This window comes from Lepisma saccharinum, chromosome 24, assembly GCF_977018435.1.
Source record: "Lepisma saccharinum chromosome 24, izLepSacc3.1, whole genome shotgun sequence".
Taxonomy (NCBI): domain Eukaryota; kingdom Metazoa; phylum Arthropoda; class Insecta; order Zygentoma; family Lepismatidae; genus Lepisma; species Lepisma saccharinum.
Window position 1 is genome coordinate 49,472,679 of NC_139252.1, and position 27,022 is coordinate 49,499,700.

Genomic DNA, 27,022 nt, shown 5'->3' on the forward strand with positions numbered 1-27,022 from the left:
CCAAGAAACTAATAAATCAAGAATATATCTAAATTTGTTTTACCTTCTTTACAATTATAACACTAAAACATTCTGTGGTGTAAACAGCCCTTTGAAGACCAAGGTCTGCCAAGTAGTCTATTGTCGGATGGTGTGGTCAGCACATTGAGATCAAATTCTGCTGAGCCTGTTTTTCAGTTTTCGGCATGATGTTGGGTCAACACTGAAATTTTATGGCTCCTTCTGGGAATCGAACCCAGGACTACTCACATCAAAGGCGAGACACGTAGCAATGAGAAATCCAACTGTAACACAAGTAAATCTTTCATAGACAAGAGGGTAGAAGTGTAGACTGCGCATCAGTGTTTGCGCTATCAGCAAGCAAAGTGCTCGCAACCGTATGTCAGCACTAGAGACTGTCTGTGAATCAGGCATGCCAGTTTCCGTAACTAGTTTAAAGAGTGATTTATTTATGACATGGAACTTTTATACCTGGGAATCTGGTTTCAAATTGGCTTTCAACTTCACGTGTCGATTGAGTTAACACTTATGAATCACGATGTGCAGTAGAAAACATTTGCTGAGCCATAACACCCTTTGCGGTTGACTAGAAAAACACAATAGGTAACTAACAACTTCACAGTCTCCTGACTACTTTAAGAACCACCATAAAAAAATACAGTTTCTAGCCCCTATCCCCAGCTTACATTAGTGAGTGTCTTAATAAAGATGTATGAAAAATGTATGAGCATTGAAGGTGACTCATTTGAACACCTACTTTCATAAATCTGATAATCAAATCACTTTTTAAAATAATTATAGAAACTGTTGTGCTACGAGTGCCTTGCTTGCCGATAGCGCAAACACTGACATGGTGGTCTACACTTCAATGGATCGCTCTGAACTTTTATTTTTTATTTTTGTAAAAACTAAAAAGGACAATCAAATGCTGTAAAAATAACTACACACTTGTAATTTCAACTGTATATTTCCTTTCTTTCGTCACAATTATATCACAATTTTCACTCAAAGAAAACTCGATTACATCTTTTATGTACACAATCATTATAATTTCTTCCTAATTGTTTATAATAAACAAAACAGCCCTGTGCTAATATCCATCATTCTTCTTCGGTTAAGAATAATTGATTTCTAAAGCTCGTCGATTGCTATAACAAGTATGCTACATACTACATATATTTTATTAATAATCCATATATTTATAGGCGTTTATATATTTATATATATATATATATAAATGAAAAATTAGCTTATTTAAAGATTTCTCTCTCTCCTTTACTTCTTAGGGAACCTGAGCATCCAGCTCAAACAGTAATCTGCAAATCAACTGCAGAATATCTTTATCATACACTACCTAATTCTCTCACTCTCGCACGTAAAAATATACAAGCACATACAGGACTCCATTTTAAATTTAAAAATAAAGACTATAATAATATAAACACAAAGTACTAAAGGAATAAGGACAATGCAGAGGAAGGAATCAACACAACATATAGTCTGTACAATGGTACATATACATAGCTAAGACAGTTTGCACTCCCCTGTATATTTCTAGATAATTATGATTTCAGTGATCACACAATGGTATTATTTTTTTCTCGTTTGTGTCCTGTGTACAAAATCAACTAAATAAAACATAATTGTACAAAAATATCTAAAATAAAATAATGCTTCAAACATTATTAATGATTTTTTACTGCAAGCGTTATGAATTTTTATATTTCCATATGCAATTTGTCAAAGATTTGCCTGAAATAAAGTTCAAAAGTTTTTAAGTACAACACGAATAAACATTTTTGATCTCAGGTAATGTCACCAAACCTGAACTGGGAGAGAAAAGAGGAAAGTGATTGTTTTATGCAGAAAGAATCACATTTAATATATTTCTAAACAACACATGTAGATTATATATTTGCACTAAAGTTTATTCAATTAGAAACATCTTGCCATATGAAAGGGGAGGAGGGGGTAGTAGATGGCTGCAGTAAATCAAGATATCACTACAAGTATATAGCTGGGGGAAAATAATAGTGCCCTTGTGGTAGTAACCATGTATTGTTGCTTATCTGACATAGGAGTGTAAGCACAAGTGAGAATATATATTTAACAATACTCCATGCATGTAAATCAAAACTATGAACACAGGATATTAAACAAACAGCACAAAACAAATCAACATATTACTTATGTATGAATTAACAAAAATGCATATTTTAAAGAAGATACGCTGGAATATTTGTACTTCTAAAATATAAAGCAAGGGAAATTAATGTACTATTTAAACGAGCTAATCTGTATCAGGAATAAAGGAGCACCAACTGTCTCAGTGAACATGTCAAAAGTAATTGGCAAATATAATAAAATGAGCTTTGCATGATACAAACATTCACACTTCCATATAAAGTACGTAAAGTGTATTATGCATACATACAACAAAAATGTTTGTGCAATTCCTTCATCAAGTTTACAAACCAAACAAAAACATTATTATAATACACCAAAGCAAATATCACTTCCTTGATTGCTATAAACATTAAATGAAAAGTCAAATTGTATTACAAAATATTTTGAAATAAAAAAGAAAACCATAAACAATGTTTTAAAAAAGTATAAATTTGTGTTACTTTAATTGTTACAATTATATTTCTTCAATGAGATAAACATTCCCAAAAAGTATACACCCACATTCTTAGAACACAAAAGAAAATATCTAAATGACTCCAAAAATAAATGCTATTTTTTGTTTTACTGCTGTACATATTGTTAAGCAATCTCAATTTATTGGCAAAGTGATACACTGATGAACAATTGAGCAGAACAAAAAAAATAAAGATTGTTCTCTTTTTTAACGCAAAAATCTTTCATAAATGCTTCTACAATCTGTTAAGACCATTGTTGATTTGTTTCTCTATTTCAATCTTATGTTAGGTTGATTTGTGTCAAGGACATAAACCAATGACCTATAGTTAAACCATTTCACATTCAATAAACACTAATTAAGGCTGAGGTAGTACTACTTTGAACCAATATCAACATCAATACTGATGTTTGGGCAATCTAACAATTAAAAATTGTATTCAGAATATTTATAAATATGCATTCCACTACAATTACACCACATCACTGCACTAGAGGTTTGGTTTAAAATATTCTGAGAATTATTACATATGAGATTTATTGGAATGTTAAAATACCTGTAATTTAATTTTGAAATTCACTTTAGCCACAAAAAAAAAAAAAAAAAAAAATACATAAAGTTGCAAATTTTGCAAAAATGTCTTGTAGAATTTTTGCAGAGATTGCGGAAATATCAGCTGGTACCAGTAATTAAATTTGAAATCATATATTGGCACTGGTCAGTAATGGCTCAGCCTTAATAATTACTCATTTATGGTCATTAGTAATTATATATTTTTTTAAAGTAAATTTGTTGCACTATCATTAGGGATTCCATACAATGTTTATAAGTACCAAGTTATTCATAATTGGGAAAAGAGAGACGCGGTAGTATATAAATACGGAGAAACTAGTACTCACTTTTATCCGCGAAGCTGTTTTTTCTTCTTTTTCGATTAATTTCAGTGGCCACTGCCACCATCCTCGTTGGAACTTGCTGTGCTGTTGCTTGGCGTACGCCAAGTGAGTACTAGTTTCTCCGTATTTACCAAGTTATGTTTCATTAATTTATGTTATAGTTATAGTGTAACTGCAGTAAAAATAACATCACTTAGTTTGATTTATTGATGACACGTACAAAATAGAGTTTTTATATTGTAACCTCACATTAACCTTTAAGATTATTATGTAAGGTTACATTACAATCATCTCCAGGCAACCAAGGCAGACACAGTGGAAAGAGGCATAACATTAGATGCAGGAACTTGCCAAGTGTTTGTAGAACGAGAGCAGTGTTGCAAGGAATTCACTTGCATCTCAACTAGGAGCAACAGTGTTGCACATGTGTGCAGGTGAACAGAAAGAGTTTTGTGTTGGAATTTGCCAAAAATGAGTTAATAGTGATGGTTCAACATACCACAGAAGCAACTACACACAACAATTAATGCACGGTACAGAAAATTCTTGTGGTTTGGTTGCCTGTGCGCTGCCAAATAAACAGACTGTTCCATTAGGTGTTCTTCTGAAAATGACTCTGCTATTCTTTCCTGGCCACCAAGTTCACCTGACCTCACTCCATGATTTCTTCCTGTGGTGTTATGTCAACAATTTTGTGTACAGACCTCCTATGCTGCCAGAAATTCAGTGAAGTATCATGGCTGCAGTTGCTACCATTGACAGAACAGTTACAAAACATACGGCAGAAACTAGATTACAAGACTAACAAAAACTTGGCGAGTATCTGCATCTGATATGTTTATGCTGTGTGTCTGTCTTCTTGGTTACTTCTTTAAAGTGAAAGTTTCTATTCATTCATTGCTGAAACTAAAGCTCTGTTCTGAAGAAACATTGTCCTCTCAATTGGAAGCTAGCGAAAATATTGTCGGTTTAAAAGACGAACAAATAAGACAGCATGAATATAATCTGTCTAGTCAAACGAAGAACATGGATGAGAAAGAAGATGAACTGCAAAGAATTCGTAAGGAGCTCTGTGAGTGTAGGAAAGTTGCAGTAAAATTGCAGGAAGGAAAAGCTGATCTTCAGAAGGAGATAGAAGAGGTACAATCAGAGCTCAAGGAAAGAGAGAAGCAAATGTTAGATTTCGCAACTGAGACTGAAGTTTTGAAGAGAGAACTACAGAAACTGCCAAAAGATACAAGAAGATTTGCTGAAGCCAGAAGATAATGCCAGAGCACTTGCACCTACGAGACCTTGCGATGCTTCAAACAAAACAAAATGGCATCATTTGACTGCTGCGTAGTTTTCCTAGATAAATCTCCACTGGCAGGCAACACACGGGAGTAAAAATTGGAGACCGCATCCAAGCTGGGAAACACCAGAAGGAGGCATCAGTGTAGTGATCCCAGAAGAAACGATCTGTATTGTGGTCAAGAATATTTGAAGTGTTAAATTTGGTATGATGTATTTGTTGGTGCCAAAGACTTTTTAATATTACAATAATTGGGTTTGGAAGATCTTAACTTTTATCAACAGATAAACGAACTATCATGGACTGCTTCGAGATGGAAAATTCTCTCCTTCAGTGCAACAAGAAATTGCATTCCTCAAAAGGATTTTGTGTGAACTATTCTCAATTTGTACAAATAGCATAATGTGTTCTATAACCCCCTTGTTCTTGTTCCTTCTTATTTTTTATATTCATGATGGTTTCTTTTGAGCTCATAGTTTTTTTTAGTATATTTTTGTATTCAGATTTTTAACATGATATAAATTGGGTAAACAGACACCATCACACTTGTACAAACACACCTGTTTACATAGTTTCTAGGAAGATGAGAGCATGAATTTTATTTTGAGTATAAGTTATCTGTTCAGGGGAGCTGTGATTTGTTTATGGAAGAGAGCAGTTGTAATCATTGGATTATGCTAGGTTAATTTTTAGTGTTACCTCATTGAAAATTAACATTTTTTTAAAAATACAGATTACACTTGGTTTCTTTACTGGTTAGACAAATTTTCTCACATCAGATGAAATATGAGAAAGGTTCGGTATCTTGCACTTCAGCACCTTCATAGATCAACACTGCAACAACAAAGTTTAGTAAACAAATTACGATGAGATTCAAGTCATGTAAAATGAAGGAAACTACAGAAGACCAGTGACATGAAACAAGCAACCTCCTTACATCACACGAATTCTAAACACTTGCTCCTACTTGCAAAACTACTTTAACCCTGTAATAACCTTGAACTTGCAAACTCTTGCCCAAAGAAACGAAGGAAAAATAAATAAAGATTACAAATAAACAAACTGATATTATTCTCCCTTTGAAACAGGCCTAAGGTAATGCTTTTCTCTTCCAATGCAAAAATGTGCTGTACAGATCAAATGATATTTAACAACTAAAGAAATTATGAAGAAAAAAACAGTATACTGCAAATATTATAGCAAAGCTATGTACAAAATTTTTTGAGCAAAACAGCATTTTCTTTATCTCTAAGTAATATATAGACTACACTAAATCAATGTACATGTAATTAGTAACATATTAAGCACATATCTCTACATAAGTTTGGTTAAAATTAAAAAAGGTTGTCACTATGCATGTTCTGAAATACAGCTCTTAATGTTCTAGTTTTTCAATTTACGTTAACAAAATTTTTTTTGTTAAAAATAATTTTACTACCAAACCAACAATTCTTATCTATTTATCACTAACTCCACAACCAGTATAAACAACCTACGTTCAACACAATCTTTGGCAATGGGTGAAAATAGCATAGTTTTTAGTACAACTTGTTTCTGTAATATGTACTAGTCATTCACAAGTCAAAATAATGTCAATGAATTCATTATGTAAATTGCAAAATGCAATACTACAAATTATTCTGATAAATTTGTGTTACTTGTACTCAAAATTACAGAATTTCCTTGGTATCTTGGATCCCTGCTTTCCCAGTGAATAACAGGCAAATATTCATGAACAAAGTTATCCTTTTTCGTTAAATGATCACCAATTAACACAATATTGTAATTAATAAAAAAAAATGAGCACAAAGATAAATCTTGGTTCCAAGGGTAAATTAAAACATTTACATTGAATCAGTTGTTATTCATGAAACTAAATTAAGCTTTACTACCTTTCATCATTATTTGCATGCACATCATTAAACAATTAACCAAAACTGAGCTGTGCTTATTATAAACCATTGTCAACATGTGCAAAGGTATACTAAATTTTATGTTCTTCAAACTAAAACAGTTATGAGACGAACCTGGGACATTATAATGGAAGTCTGACAAACTTCAACTTTCAGAATTTCTTACAGAAGAATTACAAGGAATTCTACACACACATGTAATTTGGAATATGACAACAGGTTTTTGAAAAGAAATTTATTTTAAAGAAACGACATTGCTGGCACAGGAAAGGTCCAGTAATGCCATACGCATAAACACGAATCATGCTCAACATAAATGATACGTTAAATGTAATGATTTTTACATTTTATTCACTATTTAATGTCATAACAGCACAAGTGGCAACATTGTTGAATCTGCTTTCAACTGATGATACAAATGACCAGTTTGTGAAATATAATAATTTGTAAGAATGTACTGTTTAAGATATTAATCAGTCAATAAAATGTATTTTCCAGTGCAAGATACAAGACAGCATACTTTTCAATAATTTTATTACATTATTTCAGCACAACTTAGATTTGCATCTGAGGAAACTTGTCCATCATGAAAACCAGGCATTCATGAATCAAGAGAAAGCAACAACTACATGTAAGCACAATGTTGCCAAGTCATCAGTCTTTGCTCAATCTTTAATATGAAAAGATGTTTTTTTTCTTTGATGTACTAAAAGATAGGTAAAATAAAATAGAAAGAATTACTTTCAGTTACAGTATACGGGTATTTAAAATAACGGTCAATATTGAAATGAAATTATATACACACAGGTTTTAGCCCTTTTGTTAACATTTACTATTATTATTAACTTTCGTAAACCATACTTCACTATTCTGACTACTCATGAATCAGAGTATAACAATTACTACCTACTTGTGAACAAATTGAGGCATTATTTCGTACATCAGTTTCATGAACATTAATGAATACATTTCGAAGACTACGATATTGCATTTGCCAATGTATAAACTGTACAAACTTCTCTCTATACAATGCTTACAAGATAACTACAATGAGAGCTGAGCACTTCAGTATGGTGCTATAGTTTCTGAAGTAACTGCACCCAAAAACTTGTATGTTAAGTTGGAAAACTTATAAAATAGTTTTCATTGAAACAAGTAGTCCTTGCTACACAAATTATATTTTTTAATGTTTTTCATAACTACCATGTTATCGCTCTTAAAAACTATCACAGCCAACATGCAATCGGCGTACACTAACTGCAGTAACTGATTATTGCATAAATTTAACTATGATTCATAGCTGCTTGAAGTTAATAACATCCTTGGATCTACAAACATTACCACAAAGTTATAAAACTTCAGACCTGCATGCAAAAAAATAGGAATTATAATATGCACAAAATTGCATGTATGGATATGAAAATGTTCGTTCCATGTGGTTTTTCATATTTATGGACCTGAAACTGTTGGTCATATAAAAATGCATCCTTGATAATGGGGAAAAAATGACACACAATTCTGTGTACAAAAAACTCACCAGTTACCGTCAGATGTTACCACAGTAGGAGGTGAGTTTTCCTCATACAGAGCCTGCCACAAAGTGGTCTGCCATACAGAAAAGCAAAATTAAATTTATGCTGATATTGTTTTCTAGTGGAAATACTTATTGTCTCTACCGAAACTACCCGAGTTAGAAGATTACAGAAGAAATACATAAAAAAATGTTGTTTAGTCTTCATCTTGAGCAATTGCACACTGCTTGACAAAATATAATTTTCAATCAACAGCAGTCACAACATTATTGCATTAGTAGGTCCAAAGCCCACGCTGAAGGCTTCAATTCGCATACTGAACGCATAAACAACCACATGTCGCTTCAATCAAAACTGAACAAGGATGTTATACACTTTAACAGCCAGGTTGCAAGTATAAGTTTTAACAAGATATTTCTATGCTGCACTCAAGCCAGCATCAATATCTTGTGAAAGCATCTTAACACATAACATAATTCCTGTTGCATGGTTTGAATCTACAGAAGTAGAGTTAACTTACAAATGCGTTATACACTGGAAGACTACAATTTAGTTAGTGTTTGAATAAGAATGCTGGAATGGTGTACCAATACTATTTCTTACTTGCATGTGGCATAATATGTTACTTTGTATCGTTATTAGTCTTGCAGTTAAGGAAGTGGGAACGTGGGAAGACAAATACATACCACCACAAAAATTATTTATTATTACTACAATGGGAATTCCTTCTCATTCTCTGAACCTTCATTTTTGTTGATTACAAAAATCTGAAAAGCTACACGAGTCAAAGTACAATGAAAATACTACGCTATGAAATATTGTACATTGATTATATGGCATTACTGAAAAGCTTTACGTGTATAGTTTCTCTACAAAAAATATATGGGTATATCAAACAAAAAAGTGACTCAGGTAAGTGTTCCTACTTTTTTGTACTTGTCACTTCAACTTTCCTTTGAACTCTAACACCTCCCCCATTTTTTCTCTGTGAGCATAAATGTAGAAAATTCAATTACTTTCTTCAAATTTTGCAAAAATCACATATTTCAACCAGTTACTGGAATAATCTGCAGTGAAAAGCAACCAGATTAATGTTACTGAGTTCTGCAATTTATATATAATTTAACTAACTTTACTTGCCTACTATTATTTCAATGTGAAGTCATCATATAAGAACAGTTAAAAATGTCACTTTACAAAGCTCTGCCTTGCTAAATTAAAACATGAAAAACAATAACATTTTTTGATAATAATTTTCGTAAAGAACACAAATATTAAAAGATGCTGATGATGGTAGGAAAAAATGTTCTGTTTTGTTTTTAAGAATGAGTGTGTGCATATTGTCAATTACATGCAATCTGGCAGTGTTTTTCAAGGTTGGAAGGCACACTACAGTAAATGTAACCAAAATGTGCACAGTTTCATCAGTACTGTGCAAGACTGAGTAGCTCTATTTATTATGAATCTTTTAAACTGTAGGAAAAAGACATTTGTAAGTTTTTCTAATTAATTTCAAAGGCTCGCTGCCTTCATTCACTAAGGGTACGGAGTCTCCTTTGAAATGAATGGGAAAAAAACTATCCAATCTGCAACACAGAAACATGATACTTTACGTATGTTAATACTTAAACTGCGTTTATCACATCCATCATAAAGAAGGGTATGTTTTCCGTAGTTAATGCATTATAAATAAACACACTGGTTATAAGGCTGATTTTGGTGCTGAAGTAAACTCTATGGTGTATATGTCTTATTCCTTCCCAGAGATAGATTCACCATGTAGGTGAATAAAATTAATTTTCATACTGATAGAAACTATTCATCTTTTATAGTGTACATAAAATCTGGAACAGACAGAAATGTTTCCTGTCCCATCATTTATGGTTGACTTGTCTAGGAAATGCTATTCTGACATGAATGAAAAATTTCACATGAAGCAGTTGAAACAGGATACTTAAGGTTTGCATTGTAATTGGGCATACAGTGTTAAATGTATTCATTTTTAAACATACTATCAGTTTTGAACCTTTAACATACTCTCCGGTAAAATAAAACTCGTACAGTACATGTACTGCTGAGCATGCAAGAAACAAAAAATGAAGAAATGAAATAGAAATTATTTGTTAACATGGCAAATGTATGACTATGAAAACTTAAATACAGCTCGAAGAAATGAAAAATTAACGTGTATTACAAACATAAAGCAGTAGACCTACTTGAAAATTAATAATATGCTTGATGCAGTAGAATAAAAAAGACACATAATAATTAATGATTTCAGCAAAATATGTGTAGCTCTTCAACACAGGCATATATGTCTCTCAGTTTGTTACAAACCTACAAAAAATAATCGCCAGTAAAATATGATTTAGTCTAAATCCATAAAATGTGTGTGTATATACAATTTAAAAGATATGAACATAAGTATTTTTGTCATTGTTTAGTTATGGATATGCATGAAGCAAGAATATGAAATGTACTTTACACTAGGTTAATGTCAAAAGACAAAATGTAGCATATTTTGATAGATTCGACTGATTTAGCCATCTATACCCTCCCCCAAAAATATTCCACTATATTAAATTCAGTATATTTATGACACAAGCCTATTAAATAATAACAGAGTCAAGTCTTTTCAAGACTGCATTATAATAAGATTACTTTGGGTTGTAATTAATTCACAAATTTAACACTATCAATCGGCAAGAATTAACAAAAGAAGATATAAACTTTTCCCTGCTTTTGAGGAAATTACAGTACTTCTTGCTTATTTCTGCCCTAGAAGAAAGACCCTGAAGGAAGTTGGCAGGACAAAGAAAACAGTAGAAATGTATTACAAATATAGGTTCAAAATTTTCAACCTACTCATCAGTCAATATTAAACTAAAATGCCGATACAAACAATGATGCATCTGTTAATATATAAACAAATAGAATAACAAATATATTGTTACTGGATATTAATGTATACATACAGAAATTCTTGTGCAGGGAAAATAACTCAATATGATGCTAATATTTTTTTTCTGCAACGTAATTTTACTGTTCATGTATAAAACAGCATACTGGGGTGGAAAACTAAATACAGAATTACTTATATCTGGAAGACATATATGTCTGTATGCTCCATTCCAGCATTCTTATATATTACCATTTCCTGTTCTGCTACATGAATTACAACACTGAAACCTCAATATGGAAAACAAGTGAGCACCAATTTTTATTTCATAACATAGTTTCTTCAACAATAAAGTCAGTCTACAAAGCTTCATTGTTGAATTGGCTTCCCACGGGGAAGCTACTTGGTTAGTGCTAGCGGCTAAATTTGAGTTAGTGTTAGCAAGCAGACATCTGCAGCAAAGTTGAAGGAAAAAATGTTGGTGCTGCAGGAACATCATTTAATGGTAGCACTTACTGATATGAAGCTTCGGTCATTTGGTGTTTCATCTACTTTGATGATGAACCTGTTAAAGCACAAAAAAAGAAGGAATGATTAGGAAAATAGGCATATGTTGTTAGTACAATTTTACGTTCCTGGATTCTACATTTTTCTGCATTATATAATCAACCTTTTTCCAACTTGGTCCCCTAAAAACCTAAAATCGAGTTCCATTTTCAAAATATGAAATGCTCGATAGTTCTATTAAGTTGGAATATACAATCTGCAAGTCCTGCACTGTGGCCGTGCAGTTTAAGGTGGAAACTTTGTTCTCTGGCTACGGAACGCACGCAGGTTCGAGACTCCAGTGGGGGGGGGGGGGGGAGGGCGGAGAACATAACGTTTCCTGAGATTTCGGCCTGTGTGTGGAACCGGTGGCTACCCACCATCGTGAGGAAATTAGGAAGCTATGAATGAGTAGTGTAACCTGGTCATAGTAAACATACGACGACGACTGGGGGGTTTGTCGTTTTGACCACACGTCATCCCATAACTGGCGAGATGATCTCCCACATCTGTTGACCCTCACAGGCTGTTATTCCATGGGTTATTATCATAGAATCTGTTAACTGTGGTAAAATTTCGAGCTTTTGACAGCTACCGTCACCCTCAGTCACACAACACATTTTGAGTTTGTTTTTAACTGCACTTTATGCACAGATAGGTTAATTGGGACTTAACCTACAGTTTAAAATAGGAACAGAATCACTATGTGTCTCCAATACTGAGTACTGACCCACTGATTACAAGGTAATAACCACTATGTCTTGGGGAGTCCCATTTCAAATGCCAAAAAAGTAAGAGTAACAACTGATTTATGTGGCAATTCCAAGCAAGCTCCAGAGTAACGATAAATTGCAAAATAAATTGATTAATTGATTTGCTTTATTTTACTTAGCTTTTTCTGCCACTTTTGGCAGATGGGGATGAGTGATGATATGATGAAATTGATGGACACTCACAAACAACCATGCCCAGGCCAGGATTTGAACCCAGGACCCCATGTGCTAACCACTCTGAGATGGGGGCCAATTGCAAAATAAAATTTTGAATACAAACAGAATATCACAAATTACTAACATACTAGGAATGGGTCACATTAATTGTATTTTTCTTATTTTAAGTCACTTTTCTGGCTCCTTAAGCTAATAAGGATGATGATGATTGATGAAGGGGTACTAGGAAAGGAATGATCATGCCAGGCCTTGAACTTGGTATCATTGGAAGCAAGACTAGGAGTCCAGGACTCAATGCACTTGGCCACCAAGGAGAGCAATGCGTCAGATTAATATTTTATTGGTATCAGCTGATGTAAGCATATTGATGTATTAGTTGAACAGTAAAATTGCCAATACAGTACAAAGGCTTTCACACCAAAGTAACAAGTCACACCTTACCACACACTGTACACATGTGAATATTAACTTCTCTCTCTCTCTCTCTCTCTCATTTAAAAAAACAAACAAACAAAAAAACACCTTAACAGACTGATGTTACATGATGCACACAATTGAGGAAATATCTGGGTCCAGAAAGCTACATGTCCTGTGTGTCATGCCACTCCAGTGTGAAAGCTTGCACTAATTTCTGAAGGTTCGTTTTGTGTGTTCATGTAGCTTGTCACTTTGATGTGAAATCTCTCTTACAACCACCTTAGTAAAAACTGCATGCTAATATCCCACATTAAATAACTCCAGCAAGCACAGTATTCTTCATGCCAAGGTATGACAGCCTTCACCTCTCCTACCTTAGTAGAAACCACATACATAATTTTGTGGCATGGAACACACTGTTCAAAAAGGCTGTTCACAGTTGGCATGCCTCTTGGCAATTCTTTCCATTGAACAGGGGGAGGGAACGTATTCCTGTAGTTCATATGAGCACTACAGTCATTTTATTTATCCTTATTCTTTTTTAACCTTTGTGTCTTGATCCCTCTCCAATAATCACATTGCTGGATGTTGCCATGACAAAAAGGCAGGCTGCTTTAGGCAATTGATTGATTTAGATTATTCTACCTCACTTCTCTGCCAGTTTTGGTTAATCACGAAGATAAGGATGAATGGTGATTAATACAGCATGTAACGAAAGTCCGGGAACACTTTATATCCAACGAAAATTTAGGATGAAGTACGGGAAAGCAGCACCAACCAGGAAGGCAATCTACAACTGGCATGTAAAGTTTGTTGAAACTGGGTGTTTGTGTCAAGAAGAGAAGTGGTTGGCCAGGTGTGAGTGAAAATGACATTGAGCGAGTGAGAGAAGCTTTCACAAGGAATCCGAGAAAATCTATACGCAGAGCTTCACGTGAGTTGGAAATGTCAACAATGACTGTGTGGTGGGTTTTGCGTAAAAAAATTAAACATGAAACCGAACAGACTACAGTTAGTGCAAAAGTTATATCCTAAAGACAAAGACCAGCGATTCCAGTTTTGCTGTGCATTGGAGGTCAAAGATGATGCTTTTGTGAATTTGATAATTTTTTCGGACGAGGCAACATTTCATACAAATGGGAAAGTCAACAGGCACAATTGTAGAATTTGGGGAACAGAAAACCTGCATAACATTGTTGAACATGAGTGAGATTCTCCAAAGGTCAATGTTTTTTGTGCCATGTCTCACAAGAAACTTAATGGGCCTTTCTTCTTTGAAGAACAAACTGTAACTGGAGTCCTTTGTCCTTCAGATATTGCAAAACTGGTTAATGCCATTGTTGCAAACTGAATCACATTTTCACCGTGATGTTAGGGCATATCTGAACGCACAGCTACCCAATCGTTGGATGGTCATGGTGGAGCAACCGACCAATGTGTGCTAAAATGGCCTCATAGGTCCCTGGATATCACCCCTTGTGATTTTTTTTATGGCAGTTATGTAAAGGACCATGGATATGTCCCTCCTCTTCCACGTGATGTTGTGGAACTCAAAAGGAGAATTGAACAAGTAACAACCACAGTCTCGGAAGACATGTTGGGCCGTGTGTGGCAAGAGTTTGATTATCGCGTCGACATTTGTCGGGTCACACATGGTTCCCACATAGTGTGTTTGTAAAGTGAATGTTGTTGAATAAAACTTACAACTTTACTCTTTGAAATGAGGTACTTTGTTACTTTGTAACTCGTTTGGCTACAATATTTTTTTTAGTGTTCCTGGTCTTTTGTTACATGCTGTACTGAAGGAAAGAACACAACACAATTCCCACGGATGGATTACGCTGGCCGTGAGTTGAGATGCCAGAGCCTCGCTAGTCTGCAAAATGCAGTACAGGGTGTACTATGTGGAAGGGAAGTTGGCATTTGAATGTCTTTGGAAAGGGTCACCCCATACACCCTGCTACTTTAGCCAAGACAGAGAAGAAGAAAGAGGTGATGCTTACAGATGTCACCTGTGGAATATGTTTTCTGCATGAAGGGGGGAGAGAAAGGCATCATACTCTGGTATAGAAATTAACTTTAACAACCAACATGTTAATGGAACTGAAGCAACTAGGTTATAATTCTAATACATTGGGAAGAGACATCCCTACTGTTCTTTAGTTTACAAGGTAGATATTTTTATTACACACACCACAAAAGTATGCAGATTTTATGGAGGTGCACAACATATCTACTGGATAGTTGCATACCAGGAAAAGTCTTACTTTCCCATAATGCATTTTAGGATGGGACGAACAGACTGTTTGTACTTACAAGAGAAAGATCACAGGTCAGTGCTTTCGGAGGCACTATTGGCACGAGACTTCACCAATGATGGAGGAGGGGGAGGCTGCGGACGAGGTGGTCGCAGAGGAACTTTCGGAGAACTTGGTGGATTCAAATTTGGATGAACTGGAGGTTTATGGCCTAGAAATCATTAACAAAAACACCAATTTTAGCAGCAACATCGCACAGTTCTAACTAGACTACTTGTTAAACAGGCCTTATCTGAAACACATTATTTTTTTATTTTTTTGCAAGACCAGATGTTACAAAGCCACCAAATTACATTAGAACTAGAGGAAAGCTAATACTGATAGTCTTACTTATAGACTCCTACCGTGATTTGATTTGTTAAAAGTATTGCACTGACTGAAATTTACTAAAAGATAAGATCATCATCATTAGTGTTTCAACTCTTAGCATCGTCATCAGGATGATGCACATTTGAAACGTGTATTGACCAATTGATTTTACATTATGGGCATATCAGCATAGAGGCAATTTTTGCTTCTTCTTACAGCTCTGGGTAACCAAAGTTACTTCTGTGACTACATCGAACACTCCATCTGCGATACGGTCTTCCTAAATATGTTGTTCCCTCTGGCCTCTAATTTAATAATGTTAAAGGCAAACTGCTATCTGACATCCTCAGAACAGGTTGATTCCAATTTTTGCCTGTCACACAATACAGGGATATTCCCTCGTCTAAATCAAGATTGATTGATTCATTGATTTGATTTATTTTATTTCGGTTTTCTGACACTCTTGGCTATCACAAAGATGGGGATGAATAATGATATGATGAAATTGATGAAGGGCCACTCACAAATAACATCCATGCCCAGGTCGGGATTTGATCCTGAGACCTCTGGTCAGTGAGAACCCTTGCTTTTGTAATCCTGACATTTTTTAATGGGTCTGTAGTGGCTTATACAATAATTCTTTAGTCATGATGGAAACAATGATGCTTGTAGGCTCGAGAACATTTTGGGGGAACCTCACATCTGCCATATCCCGAAACACACCACTGTCTCTTCTTCCTCCGTTTTACACATATTAAATGTGCATCATCCTTATGAAGTCTACTTTCTAAACATGGTCTTCTGTCTTCTCTTTTTACCACCAAAGCTATGTTCTGAATTATTTTGTTCAATCTGACATATCTAATTAATTTGGTAGTCATAATATTATTCAACATCTTAATTTTAAAGAAGTCAATACCAGCGATGCAATTTGCTGTGGATTTGATCATTGTTTTCCCATTTTATATTCTTCACAGAATACTTGACCTTGGAACTATATTCACCACTATCAAAGATCAAAGTTCAAGCAAAAAAAACAACCTCTCTCCAATATCTCTCAGTATCAGCTCAACTCTACCAAGAACCTCCACTGTTAAATTTACGTACAAGAAGAAACAAGTTTGTACAAACAGATGATTAAAATAGCACATTCGTAGAGGCAGGAAGATATTGTATCAAAAGAAGTATTCAACAGTCATAAAATTGAAGCTCAAATTCCATTGAGTAAATTCTTAATCTAATGCAAGTTTGCGTCGTACATTTCTTCCTTTGTACAAAATCTTTCTGCCTCATTTTTTATAACAACATGCACAGCTACCCACACCACAATTAAAGTAACTTGTTTTCTTTTACTTCCTTGCATAAAATTACAAAAATTCCATGTTACTTCCAAATATATTAATATGTATTTTGGCCATTTTTGGAAACGTTGCGATCTGCAACATACGTCCAAAATCAACAGCCAATTGCGAAGGTGGCAGCAAGTTAACAAAATCCATAGACAATAAATATATTTGTTTTCTATGTAAAATGTGAGCTTTAGGTTCAATAGAACACTGCCTTCATATTTTTTTCAACCCTTTTTTAATGTCTTCATTTTTGGGAGCTCATGAGCAAGACAGCCACTTGTAAGTAAATGTTCATTACCTTCAGTGGTTATGCAAACATTGAAGAAATAATATATTTGTTTGTAAGTAACATGGAATTTTTATTATGTTATGTAAAGAAGTGAGATTTTCACGTCTCACCACATACATATTTGTAAACAGTTAGCAAGAGAGCATCGAATTAGTATATTATATGTACTGTATACATCATATTATACATATTTTATATGTTACATTTGAAAAGAAAATGAAGCTACAGTACACCAGTGTTAGCCAAGAAAGTTCCAATTTATTTCCAGGTAAATATATTGTCCTAAAAGACATTGTGTAGCATGTCATCATGACTGTACATGTCAAATTCAGTCACTATGGGTTGCTTTTGCTAGCAAGACTTGATATGCAATTCAGCAGCAATTGAAGTTTCTGCATGTCAATCATTTGTTATGAATGAGCAGTCGGTTCTTACTTCCAAATGCACCGCATCAAAACATTTATTTTTAGGTTAACTTTATGTTCACACAGGTTAATCACGACTGGACCTACAGTTTACTTTGAAAGTGGGATGTGAACTACTGTACAATGCACCTCCACCAGAAATTGAACCAAAGGCTCCTTGATTGAGTTATGTAATATCAGACCAATATATTTTTTTAGAGGAAACATATACATCCAAAATTGTGTTTTTCCTCTCAAAAAAAATAATTATAGCTCTGATATTACATAACTGCTCTACTAAAAAAATCTTAAACTTTGATTTTTTTTTTCAAGATTGAATATCAGTTTTGGTCCAAAATTTCAGCCATTTGCATTAGAGATGGTGAAAAAGGTAAAGAACATAAACTTTAGCTTGAAATGTACTGAAAACAATGTTTTTTACACCAGCTTTCTATAATTTTTCTTATCGGAGTTATCATAATTATCGTAACTGTCTGCAAAGGCCAAAAATGCCCAGTCATGAAACAAAAATGGCCACCATTTTCAAACGAAATCAAGTTTTAGAAAAATAATGCCTGTTTTGAACTACCTTTGCATGAGGGTTACAAAAAAAAAAAAATGGTCGAGCGACCAGTGCTGGACAAATTTGCTATGGATTGACCCTGAAATTTTCCACAATGTCCACAAAACTTAAAATTTTGGTTAAAAGGGGTAAAAAAAAACAACATAAATTTCAATGTTTGTGGAGAAAGAGCATGTCTTTGCAATGATTTTCAACATCAAAAACTTTTGGTTCAAACATGTCCACATGCTGAAAATTCAGGTTTTCGTAACATAGTATTTCCATCACAACAATTAGGCTACAATTCAGTTTTTTTAGGCTTTCATAAAATGTTTTGAGTACTGATGTATTTTTTTCTGAACTCCTCATTATTACATTGAGCTTTGCGTAAAATTTCAGATATATTTGATAATTGGTTAAGGAAAAACAAAATGTAAGCAAAGGGTATATTGTGATGAAAGCTTGAAGAGTGACAGACAAGACAGATTTAATGATATTTTGAAGTGAGGTAAAATTAAAACCATTTGAAATAGAGTGAAAAAAATTCAGGGGGTTTCTTTCGACCATAAGAGAAGGGTATATACAAAGTTTTGTCAAAATCTGAGATGGTGGGGGACACAATCATTGTTCTTTGTGTTGATTTGATGTGGAATAACCCCTTGGGGAAATGCAAAATGCACCACATAGGATGCCACTTCCTTGTTTGTGACCTACATGGGAAAAGAACAAAAAATATCAAAAGAGATGGGAGATACTGGTTTGGTTTGCTGGTGGGGGTGGGGTTATGGGTTAGAACCTGTGTCAAGAACAAGTGCACCATTGTGTCTTATATTTCTCATTATTTTGCAAGTTAATATGAAACTACAATTAAGATACATTACAATTTGATTGATTGATTGAATTGCTTTATTTTACTTCGCTTCTTGTGCCACTTTTGGCTAATTTGCGAAGATGAAGATGAGTGATGATATGATGAAATTGATGAATGGACACTCACAAACACCCATGCCTAGGGCAGGATTCAACCCCGGGACCCCTGGCATCGTAGCTCGATGTGCTAACCGAAACGGGGGCCGGCACATTACAATTTGACATTAACTAAATAATGTCTTATACTTTGTGCTGGTCAATATCATTTTTATATTTGTAAATGATTCACAAGCATAGACATTTTAAAACAAGTAGCGAATAGTAACGATGTACAAACTTATCATTCTTATCCTCATACTTGATGAAGTTACAGGAAGGAATCATTAAGTTTAAATACAGCTTGCAATCAGTCTCATTGGATAGCTGGTTGTTAATATTTACAAAAAAAAAAAAGAAAAAAAAAAAGAAGAGATGTGTGCTCCAAAGGACATCCTCATGTTGTTACATTTTAATATTTTGCACTACATGTAACTGTTACTGATATAAAATATTTTTGGCAGATGGTACCCATGAAAATTAAAGGTTTCAAACTAGTTTTCATTTTGCTTTTTTAAAAATATTTTTATTAGCACTAGCAATATCTTTCAAAGTAAGTGAGACAGAATGCTATAGAGCAACCACTAAATCTTTCATGTACCTTCCACTTTATTCATTCAACTTGGGCCATAAGGAAGCATACTCCACTCCGTCCCTCCCCTCCATGCGAAAGCATAACGCAAAGGAGCTGCGGGTCTGCGCAGGTTCCTTTGCATGTAGTTCCACTATATGTACTGTTTGTTCTTGCAATTTTCTAAATTAACCCTAGTCAGTAAAGCTAACCCCTGTAAACTTGGATGGACCAGAGGGATGTAAGACAAAGTGTTTGGAATTACATTCACTCACGACAATCTCGTCTTCTCTCTCGAGACGAGCAGAAGTTTCTAATCATAAGTGGTATTAATATACATACCCTGACATACTCATACAATTCAATCCAGCAGCATGATGAAAACTTCTTCCAGGTAATTAGCCCGGAAAACACAGACAACAGTATCAAGGCAAAAAGCAAATAAAGTGTAATGCATACCTGACTTATCAAAATCTGATCTGTCCCCTGAGGCAGCATGCATCATGCTTCTGTCGATGATGTTTCCCTCAGACATAGTTCGGGCATGACTAGACTGGTGGCCTCTTTCTCCAATGATGTGCTCTGGTTTCGGTGGTCTCTCAGGTTTTTCGGGAAAGTCCTTCTTATCTGCAAAGATTACCACAGTGCACAAATTAACCTCTGTTTACGCAAACCAATAGAATTTGTTTTCAATGGTACTCCATTGACAACAGCTAATATAGGTACGTAGCTATATCATTATTTTATAAAATGAATATAATACAGTGTCTTACTTTGGACATTGTCTCTCTTGAATGCATGCTCACGTAGCGGCCAGGACCACACAACCAGGAAAACCAGACACACACAACCGCTCAATTTAAGTGCATATTCATAATTGGGAAAAGAGAGATGCGGTAGTATATAAATACGGAGGAACTAGTACTCACTTTATCCGCGAAGCTGTTTTTTCTTTCTCGATTAATTTCAGTGGCCACTGCCACCATCCTCGTTGGAACTTGCTGTACTGTTGCTTGGCATGTCTCTTTTGTTTATAGTTCTCTGGCTGCCGCTAGGTGTGCTGTTAACTGTGTGTCTCGTTCTGTGTCGTCTGCTATTTCCGGGCGATAACTGTTGTAGTAGGGGAATGCAAGTGTGGTGCGTTTGCCCGCTATCGATATTTAGTTCGTGCGGGAACTGCATTATGCGTTTCCTTGATTTTGGTGTCTACGAGCATGTGGGCAGTGTGTTTGACTTGAACCTTTAGGATTTTATGGCTATTGTATTTGATATGTTTAGCAAGACCAGTAGTTGGTTGGGCTTTTTTTGCATCTGCTAGGTGCTGTTAGATTCTTTCATTGACAGATCTGATGGACCTGCCAATGTAATGTGCCTTGCATTCACACTCTGCATCCTATACACCTGGGTTATCAAGGGGTGAGAGGAAGTACCGTTTGTGCTTGTTCAGTTTATCAGCTATTTTTGAATTGGGTTTGTGCGCTACTTTGGTGCCATATGGGAGAAGGGCTTTGGATATGCGGTTGGAAGTGGTGGGATGGTAGGGGAAGGCAAACCATTTATATTGGCCGCTGGGGGGTTGATTGTGGCTGGGTTGCTTACGGATGGGTTGATTGTGGTTGGTTAGGGTGCCTGACCTGTATTTCCACTTTACTGCACTAAGTGGAAAGTTGTGCTTCAGTGTAGCCATGTTTCAGGGCTATTTCAGTGATGGTGGCTATCTCCTCTCGTAGATCCTCTTCTCTGCAACAGTAGGAGAAGGCTCTTCTATAAAGGTTCAGCCACACATTGGCTTTTTGCTTGGGGGGATGGCTAGAGAGAGCATGTATGTACTGGTTGCCCGCATCCGGTTTTCTGTAGACAGTGGTTGTGAATTTGTTAAGTGCACGGCTGATGGTGATGTCCCGGAAGTTGATTTTACCATGTTTTTTTTGTTCTACGGTGAAGTTGAGCCTGGGGTGGATGCTATTTAGCTTGTTCACTAGAAGGTTGAGTTCTTCTGTCTTTTTGTATGCGACTATCATGTCGACCGCATACCTTCCATATCGGATGCATTGTAGTTCTGGAGTGTGGAGTATCTCTTTTTCAGCCAGGTGCATGACGATGTTGGCTAAAGGAGCTGATAGCGGATTGCCCATCGCAAGGCCCTCGGATTGATTGTAGAATTTATCCTCAAACTGAAAGTAATTGCGTTTTAGACAAACTTCTAATAGCCTGGTTATCTCTTGTACCTCTAGAGCAGGGATTCTGTTTGTTGTCAGCCATCTTTCAACTGAATGCAGTGCCAGGTCTATGGGGATTGAACTGTACGTATCTACTATGTCAATGCTGGCTAATTTTGCACTGTCAGCTTGCACTATTGAAGTCACCAGTTTTAGCATCGGCACTGTTGCGGAACACACATGTTAATTTGTGAAGTGAAATGTAAAGAATGTCAGAGTGTGTACATAGGAGAAACGAAAAAAAAAAAAGGCTGAAAGACAGGTTGAAACAACATCGGGATGATGTTCGACTTAAGAGAGAGAAAAATGCAATATTTAAACACACGAGAGAAACAGGACATGACATAGAGTGGGATGAGGCTAAGCAGATAGGAAGGGAGAAGAGAATGCTAGTGAGAAAATGGAAGGAAGCCAAGGAAATAGAGAAGAAAGGTGAAGAAGACACAATGAACTGGAATGGGGGATTGAAGTTAAACAAAGAATGGAAAAGAGCGTGAGATTAAAAGTCCAACCACATTCTATATGGAAGTAATTGTGTTTAGCCTTTTTGGTGAAAGTAAAGTTGGCAAGTGAAAGTCACCTGCTAGAAAGTTCCAAACAACTTTCTAATAGTCTGGAGGGAGTAATGTTTGTGTATATATAATACCCTGTTTTTGTATCTTGTTGCTTTTGTACTTGATACAGAGTCTGAAGAAGACCTTGCTAGAAGGTTGAAACGTTACGTTTAGTTTATGTTTTTAATAAAATAAATTACTGCCTTGGTCAGCATATTTAGTTTTTCGTTAATTTGTGGTTGAATTGATATTTTGTTTTTTAACCAGTTTGTTAGGTGGACCGTGGGGTAATTGAAGCCAGCTTTATAAGGCGCATGGGGATTCCAGGTTTATGAGTTTAGGGAATGCCATAGGCAATGGCAGGTGAAGGGTGGGGGTTGAAAGGGAATTTGTGGTCTTGTTCACTGAGTATGACACTAGATTTCACTGCATTTTCACAATTCTATTGTACCTGTCTGTGGGGTCCTTTTTGATGACACTTTACGAGTCACTGTTTAGTTTGTCTATTACTTTCGTAGAATAATCACCCTTGTGCATGATTACAAACTGGTTCTTTTTGTCAGATTTTAGACACCAAACTTCATTGGTGTTCAGCCATTAGCCAAACTCGGAGAAGACAGAAGAGATTTCTTGGTGCACTGGATTAGGTTTCCTGGTTTCACTGTTGGTCATCACATTTTGAAAAATTCTGGCTGCTGACGATCTGATGTTTCTTGAATCTTGGGGTTTGGGGGCAAAACAAGCTGTTTCTTCTTGTAAAAAATCAGTCAAAATTTAATGCAGTTGCATTGTTACTTACATTGATTACATTACTGCTCTTTACAGAATATTTGTAATTATATATCAGATCAACAGGTTATATTGGTTACCACGATCAGTAAATTTTATAACAATAATTATTAGGACTGAGCTGATACTACTTTTAACAGATACCCATACCCATGCTGATATTCTTGCAGATTCTCAGATACTGATGCTTAAGATTATTGAGAACTTTTCACACCGAACGTACCCCTGAGGGGTATTGGTGCATGTACATTACAAAATACAATATGTTGACGTCACACATAATATATATACAGTGCCTTTCACGGTCGAGTCTTCCGTGGAGCAGTGGCTATTACAGCAGGTAGCGAGAGCGCGTCTGCCAGCAAACTGGATGCAACATACGTGTAAATGGAACCGCTAGCTATGTAATGAAATAAGCTCGTACAATTACACAGACAGTTAAAATTAAAAGAAGCATGTACCTTGTTACAAGAGGTGTTGGAAATTATGTCCCCTGCATCCACGCATTTACGGTATATTTTTAGCAAATTTTCAGCCACAAACGCAGGTCCTCTTCTGAAAAAACTTCAAATTCTCTTCTGATGATTTCTTTCAATTCTTCTAATGTATGGCTTAAGGTTTGAATGTTTGGTAGATTGCCATGCAGACGTCATGTAAATTTCTGTTTATTGTGCAAGGCACTGGAGAGATTTTTGAAAAGTGTGTACCAATCATGCTCCGTCGACTAGTTTCTACCCAGTAAGAACCTGCCATTTCATCCTTCGCTTCTTATCAAGAACAGACCCTGTTTCCCTAAATTTGCTCGTAAGTTCTTGAACATTGTCTCTGTGTGGAACAGGAACATCTGGGAATTCTGCTGCCAACCGCCTTCTGACTTCCCCACATTAATTCATAATGACGTAAGTCGTACATAAAAATCCCTTGTTTTAAATTGTTCACATAGCATGGCATTATTAGACTGCAGAAAAGCACCAGTAATACATAAAATAAAACAAAACAATCTAAAACACTTCTTAACATTTTTCTTGTATGTACGTATTGATTGCATTCTAGAATTATTTCTCTTTAAAATTTACCATCTTTAAAATTTAATGTAACAGAAAACATAAAAAAACTCTTTGAAAGCAATGATGATTTTGAATTGCCTGATTATATTTGTGATTCACAATTTTTTTAAATAAAAATAATGTGATCAAAATTTTTATCTGAAATAAAAATAAAACAGACTGCTTGTTTTTCAGTTGACAACATCCATTGTATAACAGATTCTCTTTTTATTTAAAAAAATCTTAACCATTGTTATAACTGTATCTTTAGTCAAACTAAAAATAAATGTCTGATGAAGGGAGCGTGTGTTCTCCTGAAACGTCACAACGAAAAACTGTTTTTATGCTTGTAATAACCGTAGACTACAAGAGAAATACTTTTTAATATCTCAACACTTCCCAAGCACGTGCTAACTGGACACAAGCTACCTGGATACTTACTGAAGCACTGACGCATCCAGTGCCAAGGCATACGCTGTGGATCTAAATGCCGGCAGATGCCCTCACACCACACAACATGTTAGTCGCTGCTTCACGGAAGACTCCACAGTGAAAGGCACTGCATATCATTGTACATCAAAATGTTTTTTATAGTAGTAAAACAATTGTATAATACAATGTAAAATCATGCAAAACAAATTATATCATAAGTTCTTATTAAATAGTGGACTAGTGTTGTAGAAGTATAATATTATATAGTGTATACAATATAAATTTATTCTATAAAATTATTTCATTCCTGAAATTCTTAATTGAATATAATGTAATTCTAATAGCAATTTTTCACCTTACTTTTAAAGACCGTAGTTCTCTCAAAATTTTTGTAACTGCTTTGTAACGTATTGTGTAACTGGATGCCTGCGTAAAATGGTCCTTTTTGATGTGCAGTTAGCCGAACTTTGGGAATGTGAAACTTATTTTTTTGTCTGGTATTGTAATTGTGAGTGTCTATGTTCTTTGGATAGTTCGATTTTGTTTCGTGTGAATTTGCCAAAATACGCAATGCTCTTTTTTGTATTTTAAAAATAAAACCGTAACAACTAAAAATATTAAGATTAATGTGGAAGTACTGCATTCCAACTATAAGCATCAATTTATCAGTTCTGCATCAATATATCCAAGAATTACACAGAATATTAAAATACCTGTTGTGAAATCACAAAATACACATCACTACAATAAATAAATTTCTCACCTGGTAGAGAAACAGATAAAGGTCTTCCTATAGAAGGTGTCCGCTGTAGTTCTGACTGTGTCCGCTGTAGTTCTGACTCTCCGCTCCTCTCATTCCTTACTTGGATAATTGACACTTGCTGCTTATCTACCGAGTACATGTGGGTTCTTTCTAACATTGGTCTTCCGTTCTAAAGAAAAATTAGTAACATTAAAAGTTTTTGGCAATGTCCGAGCTACACATCAATAAATTGATAGATTTGGTTTATTTCACTTTGCTTTTCTGCCATTTTTGACTAATCGCGAAGATAAGGATGAAATTGATGAATGCACACACAAAGAACACCCATGCCCAAGCCAAAATTCAAATTCAAGACCTCCTGGCATTATAGGTTGGGGCACACATCATCAATAACTTGGACTGAATTGATACTGCTTTATCAGTGCCAGGAAGTATTGGTTTCAATTTAATTCCAAAACTTTTTTCGAGCTCAAGTATTTATTTAGGTCTGCAAGAATGTCACATGATTCAAATATCGTATTTTTTAAGTAAAATATACAATTTTCATTAATTTTGTGCACACATTTGTGTCAAAATTGGTCTTCAAGGTTAAATGACACCTATTTTAAAGAAAAACTACAATAGACTGGATACTAATATTAATAAATATTCTGATCTTAAAAATTATTACACTATTCAAGTATTGGCATTGGCAATAGTAGGAATTGGTTAAAGAGTATCAATATTGGCTCAGCCTTATCAATAACTTAGTTCTAAGTTTTAGGGAAGAGTTGATACTAATTCCAAAGTATTAGTATCAACTGAGACCAGTGGTAGAGTGGTTAATCTCATACAGGAATTTTTCCGACAATCTCTCTACGTAAAGCAAGGAGCATGATACTGATCACATCATCTACACTATATACACAGGGTATAGCTTTCCCTTTTCAGTCAAAGTTTGAATTCTGCTTTATGCTCATCTAGACTAACCAAGACTGGACCTACAGTTTAAAGTGAGATCCAAACACTGTGCCATTTTACAGTTTCCTTAGAAGGCGACAGAGTTACCACTAAACATTTTATCTTTTTGAGGCACCCTTAAAAATCAGCTCCTTATCTCTCTCTCTCTCAGAGGGAAAGGTCATCCCCTTCCCATCCAACCCCTAGGGGGGGAGGGAGGGAGGGAGGGAGGGAGGGAGGGAGGGAGGGGAGAGAGAGAGAGAGAGAGAGAGAGAGAGAGAGAGAGAGAGAGAGAGAGAGAGAGAGAGAGAGAGAGAGAGAGAGAGAGAGAGAGAGAGAGAGAGAGAGCACGACACACACACAGAGGCCCCCCCCCTGATTACAGAGTGACAATACCAGCAGGGAGGCTCAGTTCTTTATCTATAAG

General features: G+C 35.4%; 1 protein-coding gene across 5 annotated transcripts in view; it reads right to left on the minus strand.

Annotated features, from left to right (window-relative positions):
- Positions 1–3,646: 3,646 nt before the first annotated feature.
- Positions 3,647–27,022, minus strand: part of LOC145978212 (rho GTPase-activating protein 44-like) — a 64,221-nt gene continuing 40,845 nt past the window's right edge. For 4 of the 5 annotated variants that reach the window (XM_083110661.1, XM_083110662.1, XM_083110664.1 and 1 more), the window contains exons 14-17: positions 25,657–25,825; positions 20,313–20,480; positions 15,402–15,554; positions 3,647–11,737 (exon numbers count right to left, since the gene is read on the minus strand). In XM_083110661.1, coding sequence (XP_082966787.1) covers positions 15,412–15,554; positions 20,313–20,480; positions 25,657–25,825 — 480 coding nt within the window. In that variant the 3' untranslated portion in view covers positions 3,647–11,737; positions 15,402–15,411. The remainder of the gene's footprint in view (positions 11,738–15,401; positions 15,555–20,312; positions 20,481–25,656; positions 25,826–27,022) is intronic. The other variant, XM_083110666.1, reaches the window with a different exon arrangement.